The 27789-nt window shown below is 42.8% G+C and overlaps 1 protein-coding gene and 1 long non-coding RNA gene across 6 annotated transcripts in view; one reads left to right on the forward strand and one right to left on the reverse strand.

Moving 5' to 3' along the window:
- LOC132397972 (uncharacterized) overlaps positions 1–19902 on the reverse strand; it is an 85782-nt gene extending 65880 nt beyond the window's left edge. For 2 of the 3 annotated variants that reach the window (XR_009513499.1, XR_009513498.1), the window contains exons 1-2: positions 19761–19902; positions 19153–19356 (exon numbers count right to left, since the gene is read on the reverse strand). This is a non-coding gene — a long non-coding RNA (uncharacterized LOC132397972). Of the gene's footprint in view, positions 1–4481; positions 4501–19152; positions 19357–19760 lie in introns of those variants that run through there. The other variant, XR_009513497.1, reaches the window with a different exon arrangement.
- col4a5 (collagen, type IV, alpha 5 (Alport syndrome)) overlaps positions 1–20813 on the forward strand; it is a 276446-nt gene extending 255633 nt beyond the window's left edge. For all 3 annotated transcript variants that reach the window (XM_059976825.1, XM_059976826.1, XM_059976827.1), the window contains 5 exons: positions 739–948; positions 2946–3123; positions 11529–11643; positions 16210–16382; positions 19495–20813. In XM_059976825.1, the coding sequence (XP_059832808.1) occupies positions 739–948; positions 2946–3123; positions 11529–11643; positions 16210–16382; positions 19495–19576 (758 nt within the window). In that variant the 3' untranslated portion in view covers positions 19577–20813. The remainder of the gene's footprint in view (positions 1–738; positions 949–2945; positions 3124–11528; positions 11644–16209; positions 16383–19494) is intronic.
- The last annotated feature ends 6976 nt before the right edge of the window (positions 20814–27789 follow it).

The raw sequence follows: 27789 nt of genomic DNA on the forward strand, positions 1-27789 counted from the left end.
TATATCAGCTGCAGACCGCCCTCCACCCCTACCACATCCCAAGTTCCTTTCCATTGAATTTATTAAAAGGTAATACAGAAGTGGGTGTACAGCAGATGAAAAATCTTTATCATCTCTTTTATTTCCACATCAGAATCAGGTTTATTATCATTGTCTTATACGCTGTGATTTGTTTTGCAGCCATGGTAAAGTAAAAAAATATTACTATAAATATTAAAAAATGCAAAAACGCCAAAAAGGAATAGTTTTCTTGGGTTCATGAACCGTACAAAAATCTGATGATTGTTGGTGGGGGTGGGTGTAGGAGAAAAAACTGTTCCTAAAACGTTGAGTGTGAGTCTTCTTACCTCCTTCCTGATGGTAGTAATGAGAAGAGGGCATGCCTCGGATGATGAGGGCCCTTAATGATAGTTGCCATCTTCTTGAGGCATCACTTACGTGGTGATGAAGGTTGTGCAAGTGATGGAACTGGCTGAGTCTATTATCTTCTACAGTCTCTTGCATTGTCCTCCATACCGGAAGGTGATGCACCCAGTCAGAATCCTCCCCAATGTAGAAGTTAGCAAGATTCTTTGGTAGCATACTAAATGTCCTCAAACTCCGAACAAGGCAGTACCGCTGTCAAAGATATGTTGGTATCCATTTCCAGCATTCACAGATATTGCTTGTCAATTTTAGCAAATGTGTGCCAATAATTTTATTCTGCTGCTTATCCCATATGAATATGGTCTTCAACAGGTGACAGAGGTTACCCTGGGCCTCCTGGCCCTGATGGTCCTCCTGGGTCACCAGGCCTTCCAGGTGGTTTGGCAGCTCATGGATTCCTCATTACCCGACACAGTCAGTCAACTGAGGTGCCACGTTGCCCTCCTGGAACGACTGTCATCTACAACGGCTTCTCCCTGCTCTACGTACAAGGGAACGAGAGAGCACATGGACAAGATTTAGGTGAGAATTGTCTCATTACTGCACTGTAAGAACATACAAGGAATAGACGTTTGTTAATTCTACACAATGTTGATGTTACTATTGCTACAAAAGACATAACCATTGGTAGGCAAGTGTACCAATTAAACTTCCATTTATATATTTGCATAATGTTATGGTGAAGTTGTATAAGACATTGGTGAGGTGTAATTTGGAGTATTGTGTGTAGTTTTGGTCACCTGCCTGGAGGAAAGGTGTAAATAAGGTTGAAAGAGTACAGAGAAAATTCACAAGGATATTGCCAAGTCTAGAGCACCTGAGTTATAAGAAAAAGTTGAACAGGTTAAGACTTTATTCCTTAGAACATAGAAGATTGAGAGGGGATTTGATAGAGGTATACAAAATCATGAGGGCTATAGGGTGGGTAAATGCAAGCAGTCTTTTTCCACCGAGGTTGGGTGGGACTACAACCAGAGATCATGGGTTAACAGAGAAAGGTGAAAAGTTTAAGGGGAACATGAGGGGAAACTTCTTCACTCAGTGATCAGGCGAGTGTGAGATGAGCTCCCAGCACAAGTGCTGCATGCGAGCTCATTTTCAATGTTTAATCGGTTTGGTTAAGTACATGGATGGTAGGGATATGGAGGACTATGGTCCTGGTGGAGTAGGCAGTTTGGCTAGTTTTAGCATAGACTAGATGGGCCAAAGGGCCTGTTTCTGTGCTGTACTTTCCTATGACACAATGACTCTGTTTCTTTCATAATATACATATATAATCAATTTAACGTAGCCAAGGTCCTTCACAAGATGGGGTCTAATCAAAACTGGAACACAACATGTAAGTGTAAATGGTCATAGAAGCAAACTGTTGGACAGGAAGGCAGTACAGTAACATAAAGGATTAGCATGACAATTTACAGTGCCAGCGATCAGACATTGGGGTTCAATTCATACAGCTGACTCTATGGAGTCTGTGTGCTCTCCTTATGACTGCATGGGTTTCCTCTGGGTGCTCTGGTTTCCTCCCACATTCCAAAAATCTGCGGGTGGTGGGGTGTGTGGCAACATTTGTGGGCTGCCACCCAGCATATCCTGGGACTGTATTGGCTGTTGACACGTATTACACGTTTCACTGTATGCATTGATGTGCCAATGTACTTGTGACAAATAAAACTAATCTTTAATGTAGAAGTGGAGCGGATCTCTCAATAAACTTGAGTCTGGCAAGTGCATAGTAAACAACCAAACTGATGTTGTGTATTTCTTCAGAATTGATTTGTCCATTCAGAACTCTTATCAAGGTCATTAGACAAATAACATAGGTTGGATTTATTTATCGGTTGGCATTTTTTTCATTTTTATTGTCACAGATACCAAGATACAGTGAAAAACTTGTCTTGCATACAGTTCATTGAGATCAGATTTGAATTATTACCAGGTAAAACAATAACAATGTAGAATAAAGTGTAACAGCTACAGGAGAAATGCAATAAAGTGCAAGATCACAACGAGGTAGATGGCGAGGTGAAGAGTCCATCTTAACACACAAGAGGTCCATTCAAGAGTTAGATTGAAGCTGTCCTTGAGCCTGGTGCTACTCATTTTCAGGCTTTTGTTTCTTCTGTTCGATAGGAGAGGGGAGAGCAGAGAATATCTGGGATGGGCAGGGGGTTTTAATTAATTTTGGCTGTTTTATCAAGGTAATAAGAAATATGGAGAGTCCACAGAATCTACAGAGGAATGGCAAAAGTTCCAGAGACAATATGCAGGAATATGCATTTACTGAAATGGTTATTGTGATCTGGAATTTACTGGCTGAGTCTATTGTGTGGTAAATGTCAAATGGAAATTGGATAAATACTAAAAGTAAAACATATTGTTGGAGAATGGGAAATAAATAAGCATGCAAATAGAATACTTGGAACTCTTTTTATGAACTGGGACCAGTGTAATGGCACAAATGTCTTTATCTTCTGCCATATTTTTCTATGGATTGATTTTTGTCCTTTCTTCTCCAGGAACGGCTGGGAGCTGTCTGCGGCGCTTCAGCACGATGCCATTTATGTTCTGTAACGTCAATAACGTGTGTAATTTCGCCTCAAGGAATGACTACTCCTACTGGCTCTCAACACCTCAGCCAATGCCAATGAGCATGGCCCCAGTGAACGGAGAGAACATTCGACCCTTCATCAGCAGGTAGGTCCATCTGCAGGCAACAGTCAAACTCATCACTGCTGTGCTTTTGGCAAGAGAGAAATGGTTAATGTCATACATGTAATGTGAGTCAGATCTAAATGGTCCTGCAAACTCTTCTCCACACATTTTGTAAATCTTCATAAGTTTTCTTCTCGGCTAGAAATACTGGTTGTTTCTTACTCTCCATAAATACTGTCTGACCTTCTAAGATTCTTCAGCATCTTGCGTGTTGCTCTAGATTTTCAGCTTCTGCAGAATTTCTTGTGTTTGTACATTTTTTTTATCGGCCACACATTGTCACAATCAAGCCAGCATTAAATGTCCCTCTCTGGATCTCCTCTGTGTACGTAATGAAGAACTACCTTCTTCAATCATTGAGGCCTATTGGGTGAAGATATTGTTCTCCCAGAGTGCTTTTAAGTAAAAAGTTCCGGAATACAGGTAGTCCCCAAGTTACGAACATCCAACTTATGGACAACTTGTACTTACGAACCGAGGAAGGAGAATGCCGTCCGCCATTTTAAGTCAGATTGCAACGCCGTCCGCCATTTTAAGTCATTGTCGTTGACATTGTGTTGAGTCTTTGGCTTAAATTTTTTTTTAGTAAGATTCACCCTGACCACCACCCCCCACCCCAGTTCCAGTCGGCTGGTGGTGCAGGGAGATCAGCGCCGGGCTGGAGAACGGGGGTTCGATCCAGTGACAGACCGCTCCCATGCCGGGTTGATGTCGATCCAGTGACTCTCATACCATCCATGCCAGGTTGATGTCGAGCTCACAACTCGACCTCATAAAAAAAAACACTGCGACCTCCTGTTTAAATTCCCAGGCGGAATATTGCGGAGTATCAAATACCCAAACCCAGCACAGCCCCCACTTGTCCCATGTCTCAGGGCGGTGGTCCTTAGGACGCAGCAGACCTTGGGAGCCAGCGGAGCTCGGGACCCGCCACCCGCAGTGTTTCTGTTCCATTGATGGGAAGTGATCGTGATTGAAAATAAAGTGGAAAGAATAAAGCATTTGGAAAGAGATGAAACGCCATCGGTCATTGGAAAAGCGTTAGGCTACAGTTGGTCAATGATCGGAGCAATTTTAAAGGATAACGGATAAAGTGAGAATAATGGAGCATGTATGTGAAAGGCCCTGCCCCGATGAAAGCTACAATTATTACTAAGCAACACAGTGGTTTAATTATTGGTATACATATGTTTCTTAAGTGTTTTATATGCATAGAAAGGTAAAATATATACTATATACTAAGACAAACGTTTGACCAACTGACACTAAATAATACCGGATGTACTTGTTCCGACTTATGTACAAATCCAACTTAAAGACGGACTCAGGAACGGAACTCGTACGTAACCCGGGGACGGCCTGTATAGACCAACCAATAAAACAAAGAGTGAGTGACTCACATTAGTGATTTAAAATAAATCTTCTGTAACATTATATTTAGATGTAAAATCACCACTCTCTCTCATCCCAGTTCAGATGGCAGCTGAATGTAATGAAAATTCAGTTGCCGTCATCAGCAGCCCCCAACTGGAGCTTCTGTGCATTGATCTCACCAGAGCAAGAAGCCCTGATCTGCGGCCAGTTTGAATATTGAGACTTGGCCATCTGAAGGAGGTGGGGGGTTTTATTTGACTCAATGGAGAATCTTCACCCTCAATATCTACCCCTTGTGTTACCTTATATCTTTTGTCCCATGCCACATTTTCTATAGTAATCACATGTTGACTTGGAATTGCTGCCTGTGCCATGTGACAGTGAGGATAGGAAAAGAATGAAGTGGCAGATAAATGTGTGGCTGAAGAATTGGACCGGGGGCAGAGATTCAGATTTCTGGATAATTGGGACCTCTTCTGAGAGACCTGTACAAAAGGGATGGGTTGCACTTGAATCCGAGGGAACCAGTATGATAGAGCTGAGGATGAGGCACCAGGTTTACAAGTAGATGATGGATGTAACGTGAATGTAAGGAAGGACAAGCCAATGACTGGGTACAAATGCAGATAGAACAAAAGAGTTAAATTGTACCACAGAAGGAAAATCCAAAAGGACGAAAAATGCAGGAGTGAAGGTGCTATATTTAAATGCGTGTGGCATTTGGAAAAAGGTGGACAAACTTCTGGCGCAATTAGAGATTGGTCAGTATGATGTTGTGAGCATGTCTGAGTAATGTCTGAAAGAAGGCCATAGTTGGGAGCTTAACATCAAAGGATACACTTTGTATCGAAAGGACAGGCAGGAAGGCATAGGTGGTCGTGTGGCTCTATTGGTAAGAGATGGAATTACATCTTTAGAAAGAGGTGACATAAGGTCAGAGAATGTAGAATCATTGTGGGTGGAGTTAAGAAACTACAAGGGTAAAAAGAAACCATTATGGGAATCATATAGAGGTCTTCAAATAGCAGCCAAGATGTGGGGTTGAGATTGCAAAGGGAGCTGGAAAAGGCATGGAATAGGGGTAATGATACAATTGTAATGGGTGACTTCAATCTGCAAGGGGATTGGGAAAATCAGGTTGGTGTCAGATCAACGAGAGGGAATTTGTTGAATACCTACGAGATGGCTTTTTAAAGCAGTTTGTGCTTCAGCCTACTCGGGGAAAAGGCGATCTTAGATTGGGTGTTGTGTAATAACCCAGATCTTATTAGGGAGCTTAATGTAAGGGAACCCTTAGGAGGCAGTGACCATAATATGATTGAATTTATACTGCAATTTGAGAGGGAGATGTATAATTCACATGTATCCATTTCACAGTGGAATAAAGGGAATTACAGAGACACGATAGAGGAACTTGTCCAGGTGGATTGGAGGAGGATACTGGCGGGGATGATGGCAGAGCAGAGATGGCTGACGTGTCCACGAATAGTTCACAAGGCATAGAACAGATATATCCCACAGAGGAAGAAGTTCTCAGATGGCAGGGGTAGGCAACAGTGGCTGATAAAGGAAGGTAAGGACTGCATAAAAGCCAAAGAGAGGGCATATGAAGTAGCAAAAGTGACTGGGAAATTGGATGATTATGAAGCTTTTAAAATTAAACAAAAGGCAACTAAAAAAGCGATAAGAAGGGCAAAGATGGAGTATGAGGGCAGACTAATCGATACTATAAAGAAGGGTAACAGAAAATTTTTAGTTATATAAAGAGTAAAAGGGAGGTGAGAGTTGATATTGGACCACTGGAAAATGACGCTAGTGAAGTAGTAATGGGAGGTAGTGAGGTAGTAATGGGGGACAAAGAAACAACAGTTGAACTTAATGAAATAACACACACAAAATGCTGGTGGAACACAGTAGGCCAGGCAGCATCTATAGGGAGAAGCACTGACAATGTTTCAGGCCGAGACCCTTCGTCAGGACTAACTGAAAGAAAAAATAGTAAGAGATTTGAAAGTAGGAGGGGGAGGGGGAAATGTGAAATGACAGGAGAAGACCGGAGAGGGAGAGATGAAGCTAAGAGCTGGAAAGGTGATTGGCAAAAGGGATACAGAGCTGGAGAAGGAAAAGGAGAGGGGAGCACCAGAGAGAGAGATGGAGAAAAGGCAGAGTGATGGGCAGAGAGAGAGAAAAAAAAGGGGGGAATAAATAAATCAGGGATAAGGTAAGAAGGGGAGGGGGGCATTAACGGAAGTTAGAGAAGTCAATGTTCATGCCATCAGGTTGGGGGCTACCCAGCCGGTATATAAAGTGTTGTTCCTCCAACCTGAGTGTGGCTTCATCTTGACAGTAGAGGAGGCCATGGATAGACATATCAGAATGGGAATGGGATGTGGAATTAAAATGTGTGGCCACTGGGAGATCCTGCTTTCTCTGGCAGACAGAGCATAGGTGTTCAGCGATACAGTCTCCCAGTCTGTGTCGGGTCTCACCAATATTTAAAAGGCCGCACCAGGAGCACCGGACACAGTATACCACACCAGCCGACTCACAGGTGAAGCGTCACCTCACCTGGAAGGACTGTCTGGGGCCCTGAATGGTGGTGAGGGAGGAAGTGTAAGGTGTAGCACTTGTTCCGCTTGCAAGGATGAGTGCCAGGAGGGAGATTGGTGGGAAAGGATGAGGGGGACGAGTGGACAAGGGAGTCGTGTAGGGAGCAATCCCTGTGGAAAGCAGAAAGAGGGGAGGAGGGAAAGATGTGCTTGGTAATGGGATCCCATTGGAGGTGGCGGAAGTTACAGAGAATTATACGTTGGGTCCAGAGGCTGGTGGGGTGGTAGGTGAGGACAAGGGAAACCCTATCCCGAGTGGGGTGGTGAGTGGATGGCGTAAGGGCAGATGTGCAGGAAGTGGGAGAGATGTCTTTGAGAGCAGAGTTGATGGTGGAAGAAGGGAAGCCCCTTTGGTTAAAAAAGGAAGACATCCCCTTCGTCCTGGAATGAAAGGCCTCATCCTGAGAACAGATGTGGTGGAGACGGAGGAATTGTGAGAAGGGGTTGGCATTTTTGCAAGAGACAGGGTGGGAAGAGGAATAGTCCAGGTAGGTGTGAGAGTCGGTAGGCTTATAGTAGATGTCAGTAGATAAGCTGTCTCCAGAGATGGAGAGAGAAAGATCAAGAAAGGGAAGGGAGGTGTCAGAAATGGACCAGGTAAACTTGAGGGCAGGGTGAAAGTTGGAGGCAAAGTTAATGAAGTCGACGAGCTCAGCATGCTGGAGGAACTCAGTGGGCCAGGCAGCATTTATGGAAATGAGTAATCAGTCGATGTTTTGGGTCAAGACCCGTCTTCGGAACTGGAATGGAAGGGGAGCAGGTGGGGGGGAGGGGAGGAAGTAGTACAAGGGGGCAGGTGATACGGAAAACCGGGAGGGGAGAGGGTGTAAAGTAAAAGGGCTGGGAAGTTGATTGGTGAAAGAGCTAAAGGGCTGGAGGAGGAGGAATCTGCACACAATGGCAGTGAAGACAAGTTTCCCAGGAAGGATACATGCCTGTGATAGCGGGCCTGGGTGTGCACATGGTCGAAGAGTCAGAGGGCCGCAGAGGGGGTGCAGTGAAGGCGAGTATCACTGAACTCCCGTCAAATGAAGATCATATGCTTATGTGACAAGCAACCACTGTTTGTGACTGCACAGATCATATTCTACTGCATCTAAGAGTAAAGGAAACAATCTCTGAGCATTCCAATTTTATGATATTTTTAGTGAGTTTGAATTGGGTATTATCACTATGCTCAAAGGATGCTTACCTCACCAAATAAGGAGGAATTCCATTTCTAAGGAAATATATCTCCAAGTCAGAATAGTGTGTAAGGACAAATTGTCAATGACTTATTTTTTTTAAATTTATTTTCTTAGGACTTTTACTGCCCATCCCTTAAAACCCTTAAAAATGTCAGAAGTGAGCTAATGTCTTGAAATGCAGCAGTCTGATAGTGTAGTTTGATCAAAAGCTCCTTGGTGTAGAATAGTGGTCACCAACCTTCTTAAGCCCAAGATCCCCTACCTCGGCCTTAGTGAAAGGCAAGATCAACCCCAAATCAATTAGTTACTCACATGTGCACCGGGACAGAAATGATCGGAAGTAAAACCCCGCAACCCGGAAGTAGAAATAATGTATGAACACCATGGGTCACCACCCTTTTATGCACCACAGACCGGTTTAATATTGAGAATATTCTTGTGGACTGGCTGACGGGGGTGGGGGTTGTTAAACACGACCGGAATACAGCGATACATGAAGCAGGTTCCTTTTGTCCAGTCTATTCCGCAATTCGTTTTCATGGCTCTCAGCACTTGGCTGCTGTCCCGCTTGCTCACGTTTTTTCCGCTGGGAAAAAAAACTCAGTGGATTTGTCTTTAAGTGCAGGGTGCTTGGACTCAGGGTACCGAAGCAGTTTTGAGGGCTTCATTGCCTCATTCGGGCCCGAACTCCAGCCTCCCACCCGCCTGCCGCCAGTCGCCTTGGCCAGGTGCGGCTGGCCATGGGAGGGGTGAAAGCACAAGGTCAGGGCCGGAGGTCCCTGTGCCGGGGCCGCGGCGGTCGCAGTCCGGAGAGAGTGACCGACCGAGCAAGGAGTGCGACAGGGCACATGCCCACCCCCCTTGTAGGATCTATCGGCCGACAAAAGTTTGGCTCGAGGGATGACTTTCAGTAGATCGCTGCGAGGTAGCTGCTCTGCTACTTACAAAACCCTGAGCCCGAATTAGGTCGTCTGCGAATATTTTAGCACAAACATTCGGTGTGGTAAACAAGTTTAGAGGCAGCGCCCACCTGTCCGTGCTCCAGGCCAGTAGCAACGGCACTTCCCGAGGCGGCCAGTTATCTGACACCAACCAGTGATCCCTGGCTCGAGGGTATCACTGCGCTTAGGCAGCTGATGACCTCGCGTGGGTTCAAGTTCAACAGTGGGCGTGACAGAGAATGAGGAGAGGTGCAGCTGGCTCATATGGTTTCCTCGCAGCCCGGTGGTTGGGGACCACTGAAGTACACTGTGTAGTGTGTGGTGGGGGAGCTACACGCATGCGCACTGGGCAGAAAGAACGGAACTAAAACCCTGCAACCCGGAAACAATCTCTCAACAGTATTTGTGTATTTTTTTTCTTTTCTTTTTCGGGATCTGCTGGGAAAGTCTCAAAGATCAACCAGCCGATCGCGATCGATGAGTTGGCGATCACTAGTGTAGAACATTGATTAAGAAATTTAGAGTAATACTGCTTTTAAATCAGGATGGTGTGCACCTTGCAGGAGAGCCTGCAGGTGGCACTATTCTCTTCCACCTTAGACTGAAGCTGAAATACAGATTTTAAGGGCTTGTGCACATAAATTGAGTACATTCCATATCATGCAGAAAGGCTGATTATTCATTAAAGGTGTGCACACATGTTTTGACACTTGGCTGACAAACTAAATGTATAAATCATTGATTTTTGTCCCAGTTTTTACAGTCATTGGAAGTTTAAATCCTGACAATGATTTCTTCTGCTGTTTCAATCAAAGTATTGATTTATTTAAATAACTATTTTAATATTTTGCACGCTGCTTATTTTAATTTAAGCTACTCTAGGTAAAATAGAGCAACACACACAAAATACTGGAGGAAGTCAGCAAGTCAGGCAGCATCTATGGAGGAGAATCAGGAGTTGAGGTTTGCTGAGACCTTTCATCCTGAAAAAGACCCTCATTCTGAAACAGAAGCTGAACCGGAAGGAGGAAAATTAAGAAAAACATGAAAAAGTCTGCAGATGCGAGAAATCAAAGCAAAACGCACACAATGCTGGAGGAACTCAGCGGTCTAAGCAGCATCTGTTGAAAAGTGTGAACAGTCAAAGTTTTGATCCGAGACCCGGCAGGAAAATTCAGACAAACTGGAATGTTTACTTACCTTAAACAAAAATCCTCAAAGCCCTGATGAAGGGTCTCAGCCCAAACAGTTCCATGCCATGGAGTCTGCCTGATCTTCTGAGTTCTGCCTTCCTTTTGTGTGTGTGACTCTGGATTTCCAGCATCTGTATTACCTTAAAAGCTATGTTTTCCAATCCAGTGTAATATTCAATGGGCTATCACTGCACTGGATGCTCAGGTTTCCGTGAATCTTGGGTTTTTAACATGGCTGAATGAGCAAGGTGAACCAAAAGAACCCAGCTGCCAGTCTTGTGACCAGCTGCTATGAACACATTGACCTTGCAACATATAGTCAGAAGCTGCTGCTGCAATCCTACATTTCTCACAAACAATGCCCAGGTATTTCATGAAACACAACTGATGCGAATTGCACAATCATCCAACTAATTCTGTATTTTTCCTGGGTATTATCTGGATGTATCTCAAAGAAACAATTGGGCATCCCAACTGATTCTATTGTAAAACTCACTTCAAATGCCCCCGCATTCCAGTGGTGTGAAAACTGGGGACCCAGGCTTGCTTGGGCCTAACTCCAGCTGTCCAGGGAGCTGGGACAGCCTGGTTTGGGATGCTGATGGCTTGCTTCTGTTGTTTGCATTATGTGTGTGTTTTTTCCCCTCTTTCTCTGCGCTGTGGCTTTCGGTCTTTGGGTTATTTGAGTTTCTTGCTTTGTGCCTGCCTATAAGCAGACAAATTTCAAGTTGTATAATGTGAACATTCTTCAAGAATAAGTGTGCTTCGAATCTTTGAAACCCAAGCCAATCACAAGGATTTTTCAAAGATGCTGTTGGAAATGAATTGCCGTTTTTTTTTTGCTTCCTTTCACCAGTTTGTTCAGAGTGTTAAGGCATTGCTTAGATCTGAGAAAGGAAAGGGGAAGGAAAGCTTTCAATGCCAGCTGTCCCCAGAGAAATTTACCAACCTGCTTGCTAACTGTGAAGCAATTATATAACTGATAAATGTTGGTCAACTTGGCCTGATAGAGGAGGAGCCCCATCAAGAAAGAGGAAAAACAGTATATGCAAAACCTAACTGTGGATTTATTCTCTGTTACAGGTGCTCTGTGTGTGAGGCCCCAGCAATGGTGATAGCTATCCACAGTCAGACCATTCAGATCCCAGTATGTCCAAATGGCTGGATGTCACTGTGGATTGGATACTCCTTTATGATGGTATGCTTCAACTTGTCCTTTTTCATCCACAACCATCACACGGTGCATCATAATTCCAGGCCACCTACAGTATCTTTTGACAAGGCATGCAGGCTATGGCTGCCTTAGCCTTGTAACAGGAAATGCAGAAAACAAGGGAAGTGAATCTGTCAGCCATTGTCTGTATTAGATCTTTTACCCCTAAAAGATTTGACAAAGTTTTAGTTTCTCCCCATTTCATTATTTCAGAGGAAGTGCAGTTCCTTTTACCTGAGCTTGCGTTTGACCTCTCTCCCTCTTTCTGACTACTACCATCAGGGAGGAGGTGCAGGAATACTGGGGGGCCCACGCCAACAGGTTCAGGAACAGTTGTAGCCTTACAGCGGGAGGAAATCCTGAAAACAGACTACAGAGAGTTAGGAGGGAAGTTGAGAAGCAGGACCTCAAAAGTAATCTCGGGATTACCGCCTGTGACACGCAACAGTGTGTATAGGAATAGAGTGAGGTGGAGGATAAATGCATGGTTGAGGGATTTAGCAGGGGGCAGAGATTCAGAATGGGACTTCTTTTGGGACAGGCATGGCCTCTACAAAAAGGGCAGGTTGCACTTGAATCCCAGGGGGACCAATATTCTGGTGGGGAGGTTTGCTAAGTCTACTGGGGAGAGCTTAAACTAGAATTGATGGTGGGGGGGTGGGAACCGAACTAAAGAGACGGAGGAAGGGGCAGTTGACTCACAAATAGAGCTTGGAGACAGTGCGAGAGGGAGGATAGGCAGGAGATAGAGAAGGGATATGCTCAGACCGATGGTTTGGGATGTGTCTATTTTAATGCATCATGAACAAAGCGGAAGAGCTTAGGACGTGAATCGGTACTTGGAGCTATGATGCTGCAGCCATTACAGAGACTTGGATGGCTCAGGGACAGAAATGGTTACTTAGAGTGCCAGGCTTTAGCTGTTTCAGAAAAGACAGGGAGGGAGGGAAAACAGGTGGGGGCGTGGCACCTTTGATCAGAGATAGTGTCATGGCTGCAGAAAAAGAGGAAGTCATAGAGCAATTGTCTACTGACTCTCTGTGGGTGGAAGTTAGAAATAGGAAGGAGTCAATAACCCTACTGGGTGTTTTTTATAGACCACCTAATGGTAACAGAGACATCGAGGAGCAGATAGGGAGACAGATTCTGGAAAGGTGTAATAATAACAGAGTTGTAGTGGTGGGAGATTTTAATTTCCCAAATATTGATTTCATCTCCCTAGAGCAAGTTTGGATGGGGTGGAGTTTGTTAGGTGTATTCAGGAAGGTTTTTTGACACAATATGTAGATAAGCCTAGAAGAGGAGAGGTTGTACGTGATCTGGTATCGGGAAATGAACCTGGTTAGGTGTCAGATCTCTCAGTGGGAGAGCATTTTGGAGATAGCGATCACAATTCTATCACCATTGGAGCGGGTTATGAACTGACAAGTTAAGAAAGCGTTTACTTGGAGTGAGGGGAAATATGAAGCTGTCAGGCAGGAAGCATAAATTGGGAACAGATGTTTTCAGGGAAATGTACGGCAGAAATGTGGCAAATGTTCAGGTGATATTTGTGTGGCGTTCTGCATCGGTACATTCCAAGAAACAGGGAAAGGGTACAGAAACTGCGGTGTTCAAAGGCAATTGAAAATCTAGTCAAGAAGAAAAGAAAAACTTATGAAAGACTCAAAAAACTAGGTAATGATAGAGTTCTAGAAGATTATAAGGCTAGCAGGAAGGATCTTAAGAATGAAATTAGGAGAGCCAGAAGGAGCCATGAGAAGGCCTTGGCGAGCAGGATTAAGGAAAACCACAAGGCATTCTACATGTATGTGAAGAGCAAGAGGTTAAGACCTGAGAGAACAGGACCAATCAAGTGTGTCAGTGGAGAAGTGTATATGGCACTGAAGGAGATAGCAAAGGTACTTTGTGAATACTTTGCTTCAATATTCACTATGGAAAAGGATGTTGGCGATTATAGGGATGACTTACAGTGGATTGAAAAGCTTGAGCATGTAGACATTAAGAAAGAGGATGTGCTGGAGCTTTTGGAAAGCATCAAGTTGGTTAAGTCTCCGGGACCAGACAAGATGTATCCCAGGCTACTGTGGGAGGCAAGGGAGGAGATTGCTGAGCCTCTGGTGTTGATCTTTGTATCATTAACGGGCACGGGAGAGGTTCCAGGGGATTGGAGGGTTGTAGATGTTCTTCCCTTATTCAAGAAACGAAGTAGAGATAGCCCAGGAAATTATCGACCAGTGAGTCTTACCTCAGTGGTTGGTAGGTTGATAGAAAAGACCCTGAGAGGCAGGATTTATGAACATTTTGAGAGGCATAGTATGATTAGAAATAGTCAGCATGGCTTTGTCAAAAGCAGGTCGTGCCTTACGAGCCTGATTGAATTTTTTGAGGATGTGACTAAACACGTTGATGAAGGTAGAGCAGTAGATGAAGTGTATATGGATTTCAGCAAGGCATTTGATAAGGTACCCCATGCGAGGCTTATTGAGAGAGTGAGGAGGCATGGGATCTAAGGAGACCTTGCTTTGTGGATCCAGAATTGGCTTGCCCACAGAAGGTAAAGAGTGGTTGTAGACAGGTCATATTTTCATGGAGGTCTGTCACCAGTGGTGTGCCTCAGGGATCAGTTTTGGGACCCCTTCTCTTCGTGATTTTTATGAATGACCTGGATAAGGAAGTGGAGGGATGGACTAGTAAATTTGCTGATAACGCAAAGGTTGGGGGTGTTGTGGATAGTGTGAAGGGCTGTCAGAGGTTACAGCGTGACATCGATAGGATGCAAAGCTGGTCTGAGAAGTGGCAGATGGAGTTCAACCCAGATAAGTCTGAAGTGGTTCATTTTGCTAGGTCAAATATGATGAAAGAATATAGTATTAATGGTAAGACACTTGGCAGTGTGGAGGATCAGAGGGATCTTGGGGTCCGAGTCCATAGGACACTCAGAGCTGCTGTGCAGGTTGACTCTGTGGTTAAGAAGGCATATGGTGCATTGGCCTTCATCAACCATGGGATTGAGTTTAAGAACCGAGAGATAATGTTACAGCTATATAGGACCCTATTCAGACCCCACTCAGTTCAGTGCTCAGTTCTGGTCACTTCACTACAGGAAGGACGTGGAAACCATAGAAAGGGTGCAAAGGAGATTTACAAGGATGTTGCCTGGATTGGGGAGCATGCCTTATGAGAATAGGTTGAGTGAACTTGGCCTTTTCTCCTTGGAGTGGCGGAGGATGAGAGGTGACCTCTTGGAGGTGTATAAGATGACGAGAGGCATTGATCGTGTGGCTCGTCAGAGGCTTTTTCCTGGGGCTAAAATGGCTAACATGAGAGGGCACAATATAAGGTGCTTGGAAGTAGGTACAGAAGAGAAGTCAGGGTTAAGTTTTTTACTCAGAGAGTGATGAGTGCGTGGAATGGACTGCCAGCGACAGTGGTGGAGGTGGACACAATAGTGTCTTTTAAGAGACTCCTGGATAGGTACATGGAGCTTAGAAAAATATAGGTCTATGTGTAACCCGAGGTAATTTCTAAAGTAAGTACATGTTCGGCACAGCATTGTGGCCCAATGGGCCTGTATTGTGCAGTATGCTTCTCCTAGAGAGTGGAACAAACTATCAGTGGAGCTAATACGTGTGGATTCATTCAATTGTAATGTTTAAGAGAAGTTTGGATGCAGATATAGGTGAGATTGCTATGGAGGGCGGGTAGATGGGAGTAGGCAGAAACCAGGCTAGCCCAGAATAGATGGACCTTAGGGCCAGTAGGGCTTTTCACATTAATAGCATTAACTCTTGTGGGATAAGTCCTGGAAAATTGCAACCTCCATGTTACAAACAATGTCACACAGTAGTAGAAAGAACATTTTCATTACTCTGAATTCAAGGAGGCACGAGCATTAGTGCAAAGCTCACATGGCAATACCTTGGGCCACCACCCATGTTATACAGGACAAAGTTCTAGTTAAGTGGGACCTGTTATGAAGAAATTCAAAATGAAACAATGGCCAGGCGGCTTTACAGAATCTTTCACACCCCACTCAGGGTGTCCTTGACTTGGGTACAGCAGTAAAGTATTTTATTGAAATTTTGCTTCTGTTGTGTGACTGAGAGATGTTAAGCAGGCTTTAACCAGTGTGTCTGCTGAACTTTCCATTGTAACTAGTTATATATTTCTAGAACTGAAATTGACAATCCCCTGCTGGACCATGTCTAAAACTTTTAAGTCTTGCCACTGATGTAATTGTAATACGGTGTTCCATCCTCTCTAAGCTTTTCTTGGGAACGCTGTGTCTCCGATGCCCTCTGTCTGTAACGTTGCTGTAAGTATTCGGAGATTGGAGGCCTGTTGTCTGCAAGTCTGATAGAATGACTGTAGGATATTTAATATGAATAATTTTGTTCCGTATGATGATTATTCAACCATGTTTAGCTTTATTACAAGCAAATCATTCAAAGATCAGCATAAAGTACTGTTGACAATAAGACACCGATGTATTCATTGTATTGGGGCATCAGAGGTAATTCTTTTAATCCACGTTGTTGTATTTTACAGCACACAAGTGCCGGTGCTGAAGGATCTGGACAAGCTTTAGCATCTCCTGGTTCCTGTCTGGAGGAGTTCCGATCCGCACCATTCATTGAATGCCATGGCCGGGGAACTTGCAATTATTATGCCAACTCATACAGTTTCTGGCTGGCCACAGTTGAGCCATCAGAGATGTTCAGGTGAGGATTATTAAAACATTCAAAACTGAAATCTGAATGGAGTGCTGGTATCCCTTTTGGTTAAAGCTGCTGTCATAGTACTATCTTATAATGATCAATATTATCAGATCATGTCACATCCCCATTCCTTTTCTGGTTCCCCTCTCACCCTTTCGCTCCCCTGTCCATCACCTCCCTCTGATGCTCCTTCAATCCTTTTTTCCCAGGTCCAATCTTATCAGATTCCATCTTCTTTAGCTCTTTACCTCTTCCACCTTTCCCAGCTTCTTACTTCATCCCTCCTTCCCCTGCACCCCCATCTGGTTTCACCTATCACTTTCATCTTGTTCTCCCCCTACCTTTTTCTAGCTTTTATCCACTTCCTTTCCAGTCCAACATCAGCTGTTCATTCCTCACCATGGATGCTGTCTTACCTGTTGAGTTCCTCCAGCACTTCATGTGTGTTGCTGTGGATTTCTAGCAACTGCAGAGTCCTCTGTGTTTACATTGTTAGATCTTGTTCAGCTAATGGTGTCCACTGATCAACATTCTTGGTATCGCACCAAATAGGCATTGTGTATATAGCTGAATCGTGACATTAGATATTGGCCAGCTACTTAACATCAGGGAGTTAAGTTTTGGAGACACATTGGACATCACATTCTTCACATTAGGATAAGGCCATATTACATAGGAGCAGAATTAGGCCATTCAACCCATCGAGTCTGCTCTGCCATTCCATCATGGCTGATATATTATCCCTCTCAACCCCATTCTTTGCCTTCTCCCCGTGACCTTGGACACCCTTACTAATCAAGAACTTACCAACCTCTGCTTTAAAAATACCCATTGACTTAGCCTCCACCACCGTCTGTGGCACGGAATTCCACAGATTCACCAATTAAAATTCCTGCACAGACACTGCTCTGCAAGGTTAATTAGCTCGAACATTCGAGGTTAACACAAACTCCGTGAAAACCCCATTTGCTCTTCTCCCATCAATACCCATCCACTGCCTAAGAGGCTGGAACAAAGTCAGCATTAGATCAGTTATCAATCCCTTCAGAATATATTCCCCGTGGTTCTGATGGGAGGGGAAGCAAAAGATCCCAGACACTTAAAGGTTTGAATTGAGAACAGGGTAATGTCTATAGATTTAAAATGGCTTTCCCTGATAGCTCATATACTGTATGCCAAGGAGGTGCAGTATAAGAAGGACTTGCTATATACATTTACATGTATTAGAAAATTTCCATGGTGTATTGGCGCTACATGCAACAAAAAATGTTAACTTTAAACAATTATCCAGAATAAAGAAACGCAGTGTATAAAAATGAAGTTAGAAGTACAGCTATGGAATAAAGTGTGCTTAAGTACATCAATATCAGCTTGTATTTACAATGTTAACAGCATTTTGATCCCGATATTTATATAAGGTTTGGGCGTTAGGTAAATGTATTTGGCTGAGGAGTCAATGGTATGAAATCCCCATCCACATGATTATGACTGAATGCCTCTAGGTCAAAATCCTGCCTAAATATGAGTACATTGTTGCAATGAAAAATCTATTTTTTGATTCAGATTAATTTAGTTATCACATGTACATTGAAATGCATTGTTGGCATTAACAACCAGCACAGTGCTGGGGACAACCCTCAAGTGTTGCCTCACGTTCTGGTGCCAACAAAGCATGCTGATAGTGTTCAGCAGAGCAATGCAAGTTAACGACAACAACAACAAAACAACAACAGCAGAACAACACACACACACAATTCCAACCTCAGGACAGGCTGTGTCCAGGCCTCCAACTTCCAGTTCTTGGCCCTGAACTCTCAGACTCACAGATGTTATGCCCCTAACCTCTAGTCCCTGGCCCAGAGTCACAGACTCTCAGATATCAGGGCTCCAACCTCTACTCCCTGGCCCTGACTGGTAGATTTGTGGGTCTCCAACCCCCAGACATGTGCAGCGGGATCATAGCCGCAGAGCATCACGTACACGACATTTACAAGAAAGGCATAAATTATATACAGTTATACGAGGAAGAACACAATTAGAACAAAAATAGGCCATTGTAGGGCAAATTGATCATGGAGTTGTTTTACTGAGGTAGTGATTAAGATTGTGCAGATTGGCTCAAAAACACAAATGAAAGGAAGTTGAAACTGGTAGGACCCCAGGCTTCGGTACCTTCTGCACAATGGTGGCCGCGAGAAGATGGAATGGCCAAGATGGTAGAGATCTTTGCTGGAAGATGCTGCCTTCTTGACGCAGTGCCTCAAGTAGGTACTTTTGATAGTGGGAGGGATGTACCCGTGAGGTACTGGGCTAAATCAACTACTCTCAGCAGTTTCCTATGTTCCTTCACATTCATATTACTGTACCTGTGAGCTTCACAGTGTTCAAGCTTGGGAGGGAAAAATCAAGATTTCTTCCTCGTAGGGCGCTGCCTAAATTGGGTCTGCTGTGATGACACAGAAATCAGGGAACCTGTTTCACTGTCAGAGGAATGGGTTGGGGAGGGGGTGTAAAGAAAAAATGCCAAATTTCCTTTCCCAGTGTGTTGTTTATTGTTGGGTAGACAGGATTTTGCTTTTGGTATTGGCACTGGTTTATTATTGTAATGATTTAAAAAACAATCCAATACCAATACTAAAAGACATGGTAGTAGAGCAGTCAGCACAACGCTTTTACACCTCAGGGTGTAGAACATAGAACATTACAGGCCCTTCGGCCCACTATGTTGTGCCGACCCTCAAACCCTGCCTCCCGTATACCATATCCCATGTACCTGAGTTCAGAGTTTGTAACGAGTTTGTACATTCTCCCCTGTAACCACATGGATTTCCGCAAGATGCCCTGCTGTCCTCCCACAGTTCAAAGACGTTCCAGTTAGTAGGTTAATTGGTCATTGTAAATTGTCCTGAGATTGAGCTGGTGCTAAATAGGTGGGTTGCTGGACGGTGCAGATCATTGGGCCTGTTCTGTGCGTTATCTAAATAAAATATACAAACATAGTGAAAAACATATCTTGTGTACTGTCTGGAGGTATTGAATCGTTACGCGGTGAGTGCATTAAGCTGGAATAAGGTGGAACAATTTTTCAATTACTGCTTCCCCTTCCCTTCAATAGTAAGCCACAGTCTGAGACGCTGAAAGCAGGAGAGCTCCGAACGCGTGTGAGCCGTTGTCAAGTGTGTATGAAGAGGACGTAATGCATTGGCTCCCGGCAGTGAGGCGTCAGCCAAGACCAAGTGAGAAGAAGAAAAACAGCTCAATAAATAAAAAAAAACTGTGGGGCGCTTTGTCTTCCATTTACAATGGTGCTATTGTGGAAAGCAAAAACAAACAGAAAAACAAAAAAAAAGAAGACTGTTCACACATAATAATTGTACGTACCTCATGTAAAGAGCATTCAGTGCATTTCTGAAAAGAGTGAACGAGCAACTGAGCGTTGTGGAACAAGAAATCGTGGTGCCTCCAAGTTCTTCTGTTTCAGGGTGATCTCCATATGGCACTTTCTGTCAAGATATGAGTAATGGACTGAAACATAACAATGAGATTGCATACATCTTTTTATTTTTGTTTGTTTGTTTTTGAAGTATTTCCATGGTGCTACTAACCAACTACTGCATCCCAGGTTCTTAAATATTAATGATTAATCATCAGCAGGTTACTTCCTTGGTGTTTTTATGTAAGTACTGAAAATGTGTATATGATGTATCCAGGCTTTTCATCACTTGAAGAATCTCACCATTACATTTGCCAACCAATAGTATCAATTTTGCTTCACATATCACTGGCTCAGTTAGCATTTTTACCAATTTTTTTGTTAAAAGTAGCAGAATTGTGAAAAAAAAACAATATTTTATACTATTGGAATCACTTTATGGGATTTCCCACATTACTACCAAACTACTGATTTTTGTTTTTTGGTTTTTACAGATAATTTGAAAATATTCCCTTCCCCAGCCCAGTTCAACCCTCAAAATTTATAAACCTTTTTGATTATTAAAAGAATTTTCTGATATTGTAAAAAGTTGTAGTTATTGTTTTGATCAGGGGTTTTTAATATGCACAAAATATAAACCATGCTTCATAATTCCAGCTTTCCGAAGGGGCCTCTAATGTTAAATATACCTATCTTTTTGTATTGTCTGAAGGTATGTAAAATGATTAGTTATAAGAAATACTTGTGAAGAGAGATCAAACTGTTTATAAACTATTTTCTATCAATTCAGTTCCTCCATCACTATTCTAATTTTCGTCTTTCCTTCTTTGCTGTTATCACAGCAAACACAGAGGTTACCAAAATTTCATATATTTCACTTCCAAAAAGATATCTCTCTCCAAAAGTGTTCCTTCTTGTATATTATCCAGGACAGCTGCAAACAACTTAACATTAAAAAAGCAAAAAAAAATTGAAATAAAGGAACCACTGACTTAAAGATACATGTGTCTTTTAACCATTCTTTTATAATCTTATAAACTTGTAAAATTGGGGCTTCAATCTAATTTTTCTCAACTGCATCTCCACTGAACACTTGTCCATCCATTTCTCAGCAGATATAAAGTTCAACATGCTGGTAAATAATTACAACGATCCAAAGTCCACCACTTCAAGGCAAAATTTGCAGCTTGAATGGGGTACCTGACCTAAGGTACCTCTCGTAGCATTGTCTAGATTCTCCCCGTAATACTGCCAGTATCAAAGAGTACCTTCTCCACAGTGTGCTTCTCCTATTCAATAACAAATCCTGAGAGGCAAGTGGTTAACCCTGAGGGTAACAAAGCTCTCCTTTATTCCTATTTAGAGCATTACAATACAGGAACAGGTCCTTCAGTCTACAAAGTCTGTGCCAAAGGGCTGTTGCTATATGTAATGTTTTAAATACATTAAAATGAAATGTATTTTAACTAAATTATCTTAACTAATATAGAACTAAACTAAATTTCTTCTGCCTGCTTGTGATCCATGTCCCTTCATTCCCTGCATTTTCATCTATATAAACTTCTCAAACTCCACTATCATATCTGCTTCCATCTCTACCCAGGGCAGCCTGTTCCACTCATCGAACTGTCTCTTTATATATATAAAAAAATAGCCCTGAACGTCATTAAACTGTCCCCCTCTCACCTTAAATGGATGTCCTTTTGTATCTGGCATTTCAATCCTGGAAGAAAGATTCTGACTGTCTGCCTTATAAATTTCCATAAAGTCTTCCTTCAGCTTCTGAAGCTCCAGAGAAGGCAGCTCAAGTTCTTCCAATCTCTATGGCATAAAGTCAATGCTAACAGGGGTGATATGTAGCAGCTTAAACCTTTTTCACCATTCTGTGTTCTCCCCCATCCAGTCCCTTGATTCCCTCAGTGTCTGAATATCTGTGTTTCATTCATAAATGTACAGAACAACTAACCCTGCACAGAAATAAATTGTGAAGATTTATAATCCTGTGAGTTACAACATGTCTCCTTGATCAAATGGCTGATTCTCTACTCTTTAGTCTAAATTCTACCATAGTGCTCCTACCCAATGTGGCTCACCCACAATATGTCAGTATGTCCTCTGGTGCACCGGTCCTATGCTACAACCACATCTATGCCTTTTTTGACAATCTTGAATTTTTCAACTGGATTACTCTTCACTCTCCAAATATCATATTCATTCTCCTGAACCAGCCCACTCAGTTCTGATTTCTACACCAGTGCTCTGCACAGGAGTGGGAGATATTGATCAATGTTTTGATAAAATAATTCTCTGTGAATATTTCCTTCCTGCTTGTCTTTTACATAGTGTCTTTGAAAGGCTTATCCCTTCCACATGAGAATACATTCTCTCTCTCTCTCTCTCTCTCTCTCTCTCTCTCTCTCTCTCTCTCTCTCATGCACACACACACATCGCTATAAAGGCCTTGGAAACATGGTTTCCTCTCAGTACAGAAGAAATAAGTATATTCTTTGCTAGACCGCTTTCCTGAAGTTGTAATCATATTTAAAATCTAATATTACAAAAAGAATCAAAACAAAGTTGTAATCAGATAATGTGCAGCTCTTTAAGGCATACAGAATCAGGTTTGATATCACCGCCATATGTTGTGAAATCTATTAACTTTGTGGTAGCAGTACAATGCAATACAGGATAATAGAGAGGAAAAGAACTGAATTACATTAAAGATATATATATATATATATATATATGTGTGTGTGTGTGTGTGTGTGTGTGTGTGTGTGTGTGTGTATATATATATATATATATCTTTAAAGATGTCCTGAATATTAGAGGTGAGTGTTCATGATGGAGCTGACTAATTTTACAACTCTTTGTAGCTTACTTCGATCCTATATGGCAGTGCCCCTCCCCCCACCAGACGGTGATGCACAATTAGAATGCTCTCCACAGTACATCGCTATAAACTTGTGCATGCTTTTGATGACACACCAAATCTCCTCTCACCCGTAATGAAATATCGCTGCTGTCTTACCTTCTTTATAGCTGTATTGATGTGTTAGGTCCAGGTTAGCTCTTCTGAGGTATTGACACCCAGGAACCTGAAATTGCTCACTCTCTCCACTTCTGATCGCTCTATGAGGACAGGTGTGTGTTCCCTCATCTTAACCTTTCTGAAGGCCACAATCAGTTCTTTCACCTTATGTTGAGTACAAGGTTATTGCTGCAACACCACTCAACTAGCTGGTATATCGACTTCCATGTGCCCTCTCCTGCACAGAAACAGGCCCTTTGTTCCAGCAAGCCAAAGTCCACCTTCAAAAACTCATTTACAAAATTCTACATCATTACCGGATGCAATTTACAGCAGTTTATTAAGCTACCAACCCACACTGGATGAAGGCATGTGCAGACAGTGGCAGGAATTGAACTCTGTTCTTACAGCTGGTGCTGTAAAGCATCGTAAAGGTGGGTGGCACAGTAGCGTAATGGTTAGCACAATGCTTTACAGCACCAGTGACCTGGGTTCAATTCCCACCACTGCCTGTAATGAGTGTTTGTATGTTCCCCCCGTGACTGGGTGGGTTTCCTCTGCACATTCTGGTTTCCTTCCACAGTCCAAAGACATACTGGTTGGTTGGTTAATTGGGATCAGGGGATTGCTGGGCATCATGGTTCAAAGAAAGAGCCCAATGGGCCTGTCCTGCACTGTATGTAAAAAAATTCTGTTGGCAGGTATGCCACTGAGCTGCCCCCCCACCCCCACCCCACCCACGCTACCAACCTGCCCCTTATTTAGCAAGGGGTTCCCAAAGAAAGCTCAGCCCCAATGTTTCACTAGCTCTTAAAATTGTGAACTTCAAGCACCTCCTTTGCTTTCCCCTTCTGCTACAACTTTCAGGTTAGCTGGGTAAGCTTTAGTCATTGGGAGTGACTTGATAGAGGTGTATAGGATGACAGGCAGAGAATGGACAGCCAACACATCTGTGTGGACTAGGGTGGCCGTGCTAATACAAGAGGACATGGTTTTAAGGTGCTTGGATGAAAGTACAGGGGGTAACAGAGGTAGTTTTTTTACACAGAGAGTGGTGAGTTCATGGAATGCACTGCCAGGGATGCTGGTAGAGGCAGACACATTATGGACTCTTAAGAAACTCTCAGATAGGCATGTGGGTGAAAGGAAAATGGAGGACTATGTGGGAAGGAAGTGTTAGATTGATCTTGGAGTAAGTTTAAGGGTCAGCACAACTTCATGGGCTGAAGAGCCTGTGTTATGCTGTACTGTTCTATTTTCTTTTACTTCCAGATTTACTACATCAATTCCCTTTCAATTTGCACGGCAGTTTAAAATAAAAAGTCTGTAAGTTTTCAGAAATGAAGATGTATTTTCTACAAAGCTAATAACATTTAGGGTAAAGTTTCTGCGTCTAACGGCAGCAGGATTCCTCATCAACAACATGACCTTGGAAAAGTTGGGCTTGAAAGTAAACATTATTCATGCACAAACCCTCCAAGGAACTTTGGTAAATGAGCAATCTGTCTGACTCATTCAAAAGATTCAAACAAAATGTGACGTTAATGCCAACAATCTGCTATATTCACCAGTGCAGCTTTGTGGGGTATTCCATTCCAGTCTTCTTAATATTTTTTGTGTGATTTAATAGCCAGTCGAGCCCTTGAATTGGCTCTGTTTCTTATCATTTGGCAAAAACAAAAATTAACTCTAACTAATGGAAAGTAGTAGGCGTCTGCAGAGTTGTATACAGGATGAATTAGCACTTTCAGGAGGGGTTGATCGAAATGTTAGGAAAACAGAGGTACAAAGTTCTTCAGAAAGTGTGCGTGCTTTGCTGAGCACACATTGGATGATATCATTTGCCTCCACCATAATGTGACTCAAAATAACAACTGCTAATCCAGCTTTTCATCCGGCAGTGAGCACACGAGCCCCTAAAAGGGAATTTAAAAGAAACGTAGCCTTGAACATTTTCAAAATGTAATTTAATCTGTTAAAATCTTTACCTCATGTATAATTGAATAGAAGTGAGCTCAAGCATAGATTTCTGACATTTGCAATCTTACTCACATGCCAGTGTATAACAAGACTGAATATAGCAACAAGATGTGGCCCGATTATATGATTCTCAACATCCAGTGCACTTCAAGGGATTGCCAGATTCCAGACCACGAGTGGGACACATTCCAAGGATTCTTTCTGTGAAGAATATTTCTGAATGCTTCCGAGTACACTGAGTGAAATTGCACCATGGTTTATAAAGGACTGCATTTTTCCTTAATTTTTCATAGTTTGCATCAATCAAGATTTCAAGTGTTACATTGCTGCATGAATTAATCCCATTTTCTACTTTTCATTAACTTCGGGTCTGAAGGTTACTTATCGCATGTACTGTGCATCAAAACATGCAGTGAGACGCCTTGCTTGTGTCAGTACCTAATAGAGACCGTCCGCAAGTGCTGCCATGCATTCTGGGGCCAGATCTTTAAGTCAGCACTACATATCGCAGATTGTAGGTATCACTGTGTGTTTACAGGGAGAGGCAGGGGAGGGAGGGAGGGACATGCTAGTAAGAGGGGAGAACCTGTAAAATGCATTTGCCGCAAAATGGAGAGGCTGAGCATGGAATTGATGGAGTGGCAATCATTGCAGCATATACTACAGACGTTCGACTCCAGGCTCATTGCACACAGACAATGCTTAATACTGTTTTTCCAAATATCATTGTAGGGATTATTTTGGGTCATCTAGTCCATGCCAGCTCATAGAGCAATCCAATTCGTCACTAATCTTCCCTGTAATCCATTTATTCATTCCACAGTCCCCACAACTCCCCGAGATTCTAGCGCTAGTCTAACACACCAGGGAGACGCAAGAGACTACAGTCTGGAGCAACAAACAATCTGCTAGGAAGAACTCAGCAGATCAAGCAGCTTCTGAGTGAGGAAAGGAATTGTAGACGGTTTGGGTTGCGATTCGATGGCTAATTCACCTCCCAATCAGCATGTCATTGGGATGCAGGAAGAGACCAGAGGAACTGGAGGAAAGACACAGGATCACCGGGAGAAAGTGCAAACTCTGCACAGAGAGTCTGAATCAGGGTTAAATCTTTACAATCAGAAATATATAAATGAAATGAGTAGTACAAACAGAATACACAAAAGGAAAAAGGTGAGGTAAAATACATAGGTTCACTGTCCATTCAGCAATCTGATGCCACAGGGGAAAATATTAAGTGTGTATCTTCAGGTTTCTGTACCTCCTTCCTGATGGTAGTAATGTATTTGGTGACTGAGGTCCCTTAATGATTTATGTTGCCCTTTAATGGCATCGGCTTTTGAAGATGTCCTAGATGCTGGGGGGGCTAGTACCCAAGATGGACCTGGCAGTTTACAATTTTCTGTAGCTGGCTCATTTTGCAACTTCTGCAGCTCTTACTGATCCTATGCAGTGGACTGACGTATGTTACCTCGACATTCCCTTCGTAAAGTCTACGGACAATTCCTTGGTCTTACTGACGTTGAGTGCAACGTTGTTGCTGCAACACCATTCAACCAGCTGATCTATCTCGCTCCTGTACGCCTCCTCGTCACTGTCTAAAAATCCGCAAAAATAGTTGTGTCGTTGGCAAATTTATGGATGGCATTTGTTCTGTGCCTAGCCTCAAGAGTCGTGGGTGCAGAGAGAATAGAGCAGTGGGCTAAGCATGCATCTCGTGCACCAGCTGAAAAATTACCTAACATATTGCAATGTTTTCCGTGACTTAAGAAATTCCAACAACATATCTCATAAAGTCTACAAATTTCGTATTTCTAGTTAGGTGTCAACCTTACTTGTTAAGTGGGACAATGGATTATAAAAGTTGTTAAAAATGAAGATGCAGAACATATCAGTGAGCAGAGATGTTATTTCTAATCCCCACTGACTATGGTCTGCTGATGAAGAAGTCAAGGGTCTCAGCCTGTAATGTTGATCCTTTATTCTCTTCCATAGATGCTGCCCAACTTGCTGAGCTTCTCCAGCATTTTGTGCGTATTGTTTAAAAGCTAGACATTGTTTTGAGTTACGGACCACAGTCAATACTTAACATTTTTTTGCTGTGAGATTTCTTTCTTCAGTCTGCAATGAACAGTGCTCGCTGAAGGAGTTGCAACAGTGACTCGATATTAATTAACACTAAAGTCAATAGTACAAGAGAGTGAAATTAGTTTTCATAGCGATGCCCACAACACTAGGTTTCTTCAGCACGAAAAGGTCAATATATCCATGTTCCCTGCCTGTTGAGCTTGGAAACCTTCATACCAGAATCTCCAGTTAATAAACAAAAATACAGACCTGATGAAGAAATTAACTTGCAAATGAATAGCCCCTATCACAATCTAAAAATGTCTCGAAGAACATTACCGGCCATTTAATAGCCATTGCTATAACTGAGATTCAGGAAAGAAAAGCTAGGAAAATGAAATATTAAACCATTTTTTAAAACTTAGAAATACAGCACAGGCCCATCCTGCGCAATGATCCCACGCTGCCCAATTACATCCATGTGACCAATTAACCTACTAACCCGTACATTTCTGGAATGTGGGAGGAAACTGGAGCACCTGGAGGAAACCCACATGGTCATGAGGTGAGCGTGCAAACTCCTTACAGACAGCAGCATATCGCTGGTGGTGTAATAGCATTACGCTAACTGCTACGCCACAGTATTAGATCAAGTTCCACAATGATAACTAGAATATCTTCTAAAATCAAATGTAATTTTAGATTTCATATAAATGAAATAAGGGAACTAGAGGAATTATTTTAGCATTTAATATTTAATAGGCTCATGATGGTTCACTGCTGTCACTCAGTGACAGATGGGTGAGCATCCCACTAACTGCTGACTAGATTGACAGGAGCGCTATATGGATTCAGCTTTCCTAGTTACTCATTGCTAATCCGTTTCTCTTATCCTTTAA

This window comes from Hypanus sabinus, chromosome 8, assembly GCF_030144855.1.
Source record: "Hypanus sabinus isolate sHypSab1 chromosome 8, sHypSab1.hap1, whole genome shotgun sequence".
In the NCBI taxonomy this organism is placed as follows: domain Eukaryota; kingdom Metazoa; phylum Chordata; class Chondrichthyes; order Myliobatiformes; family Dasyatidae; genus Hypanus; species Hypanus sabinus.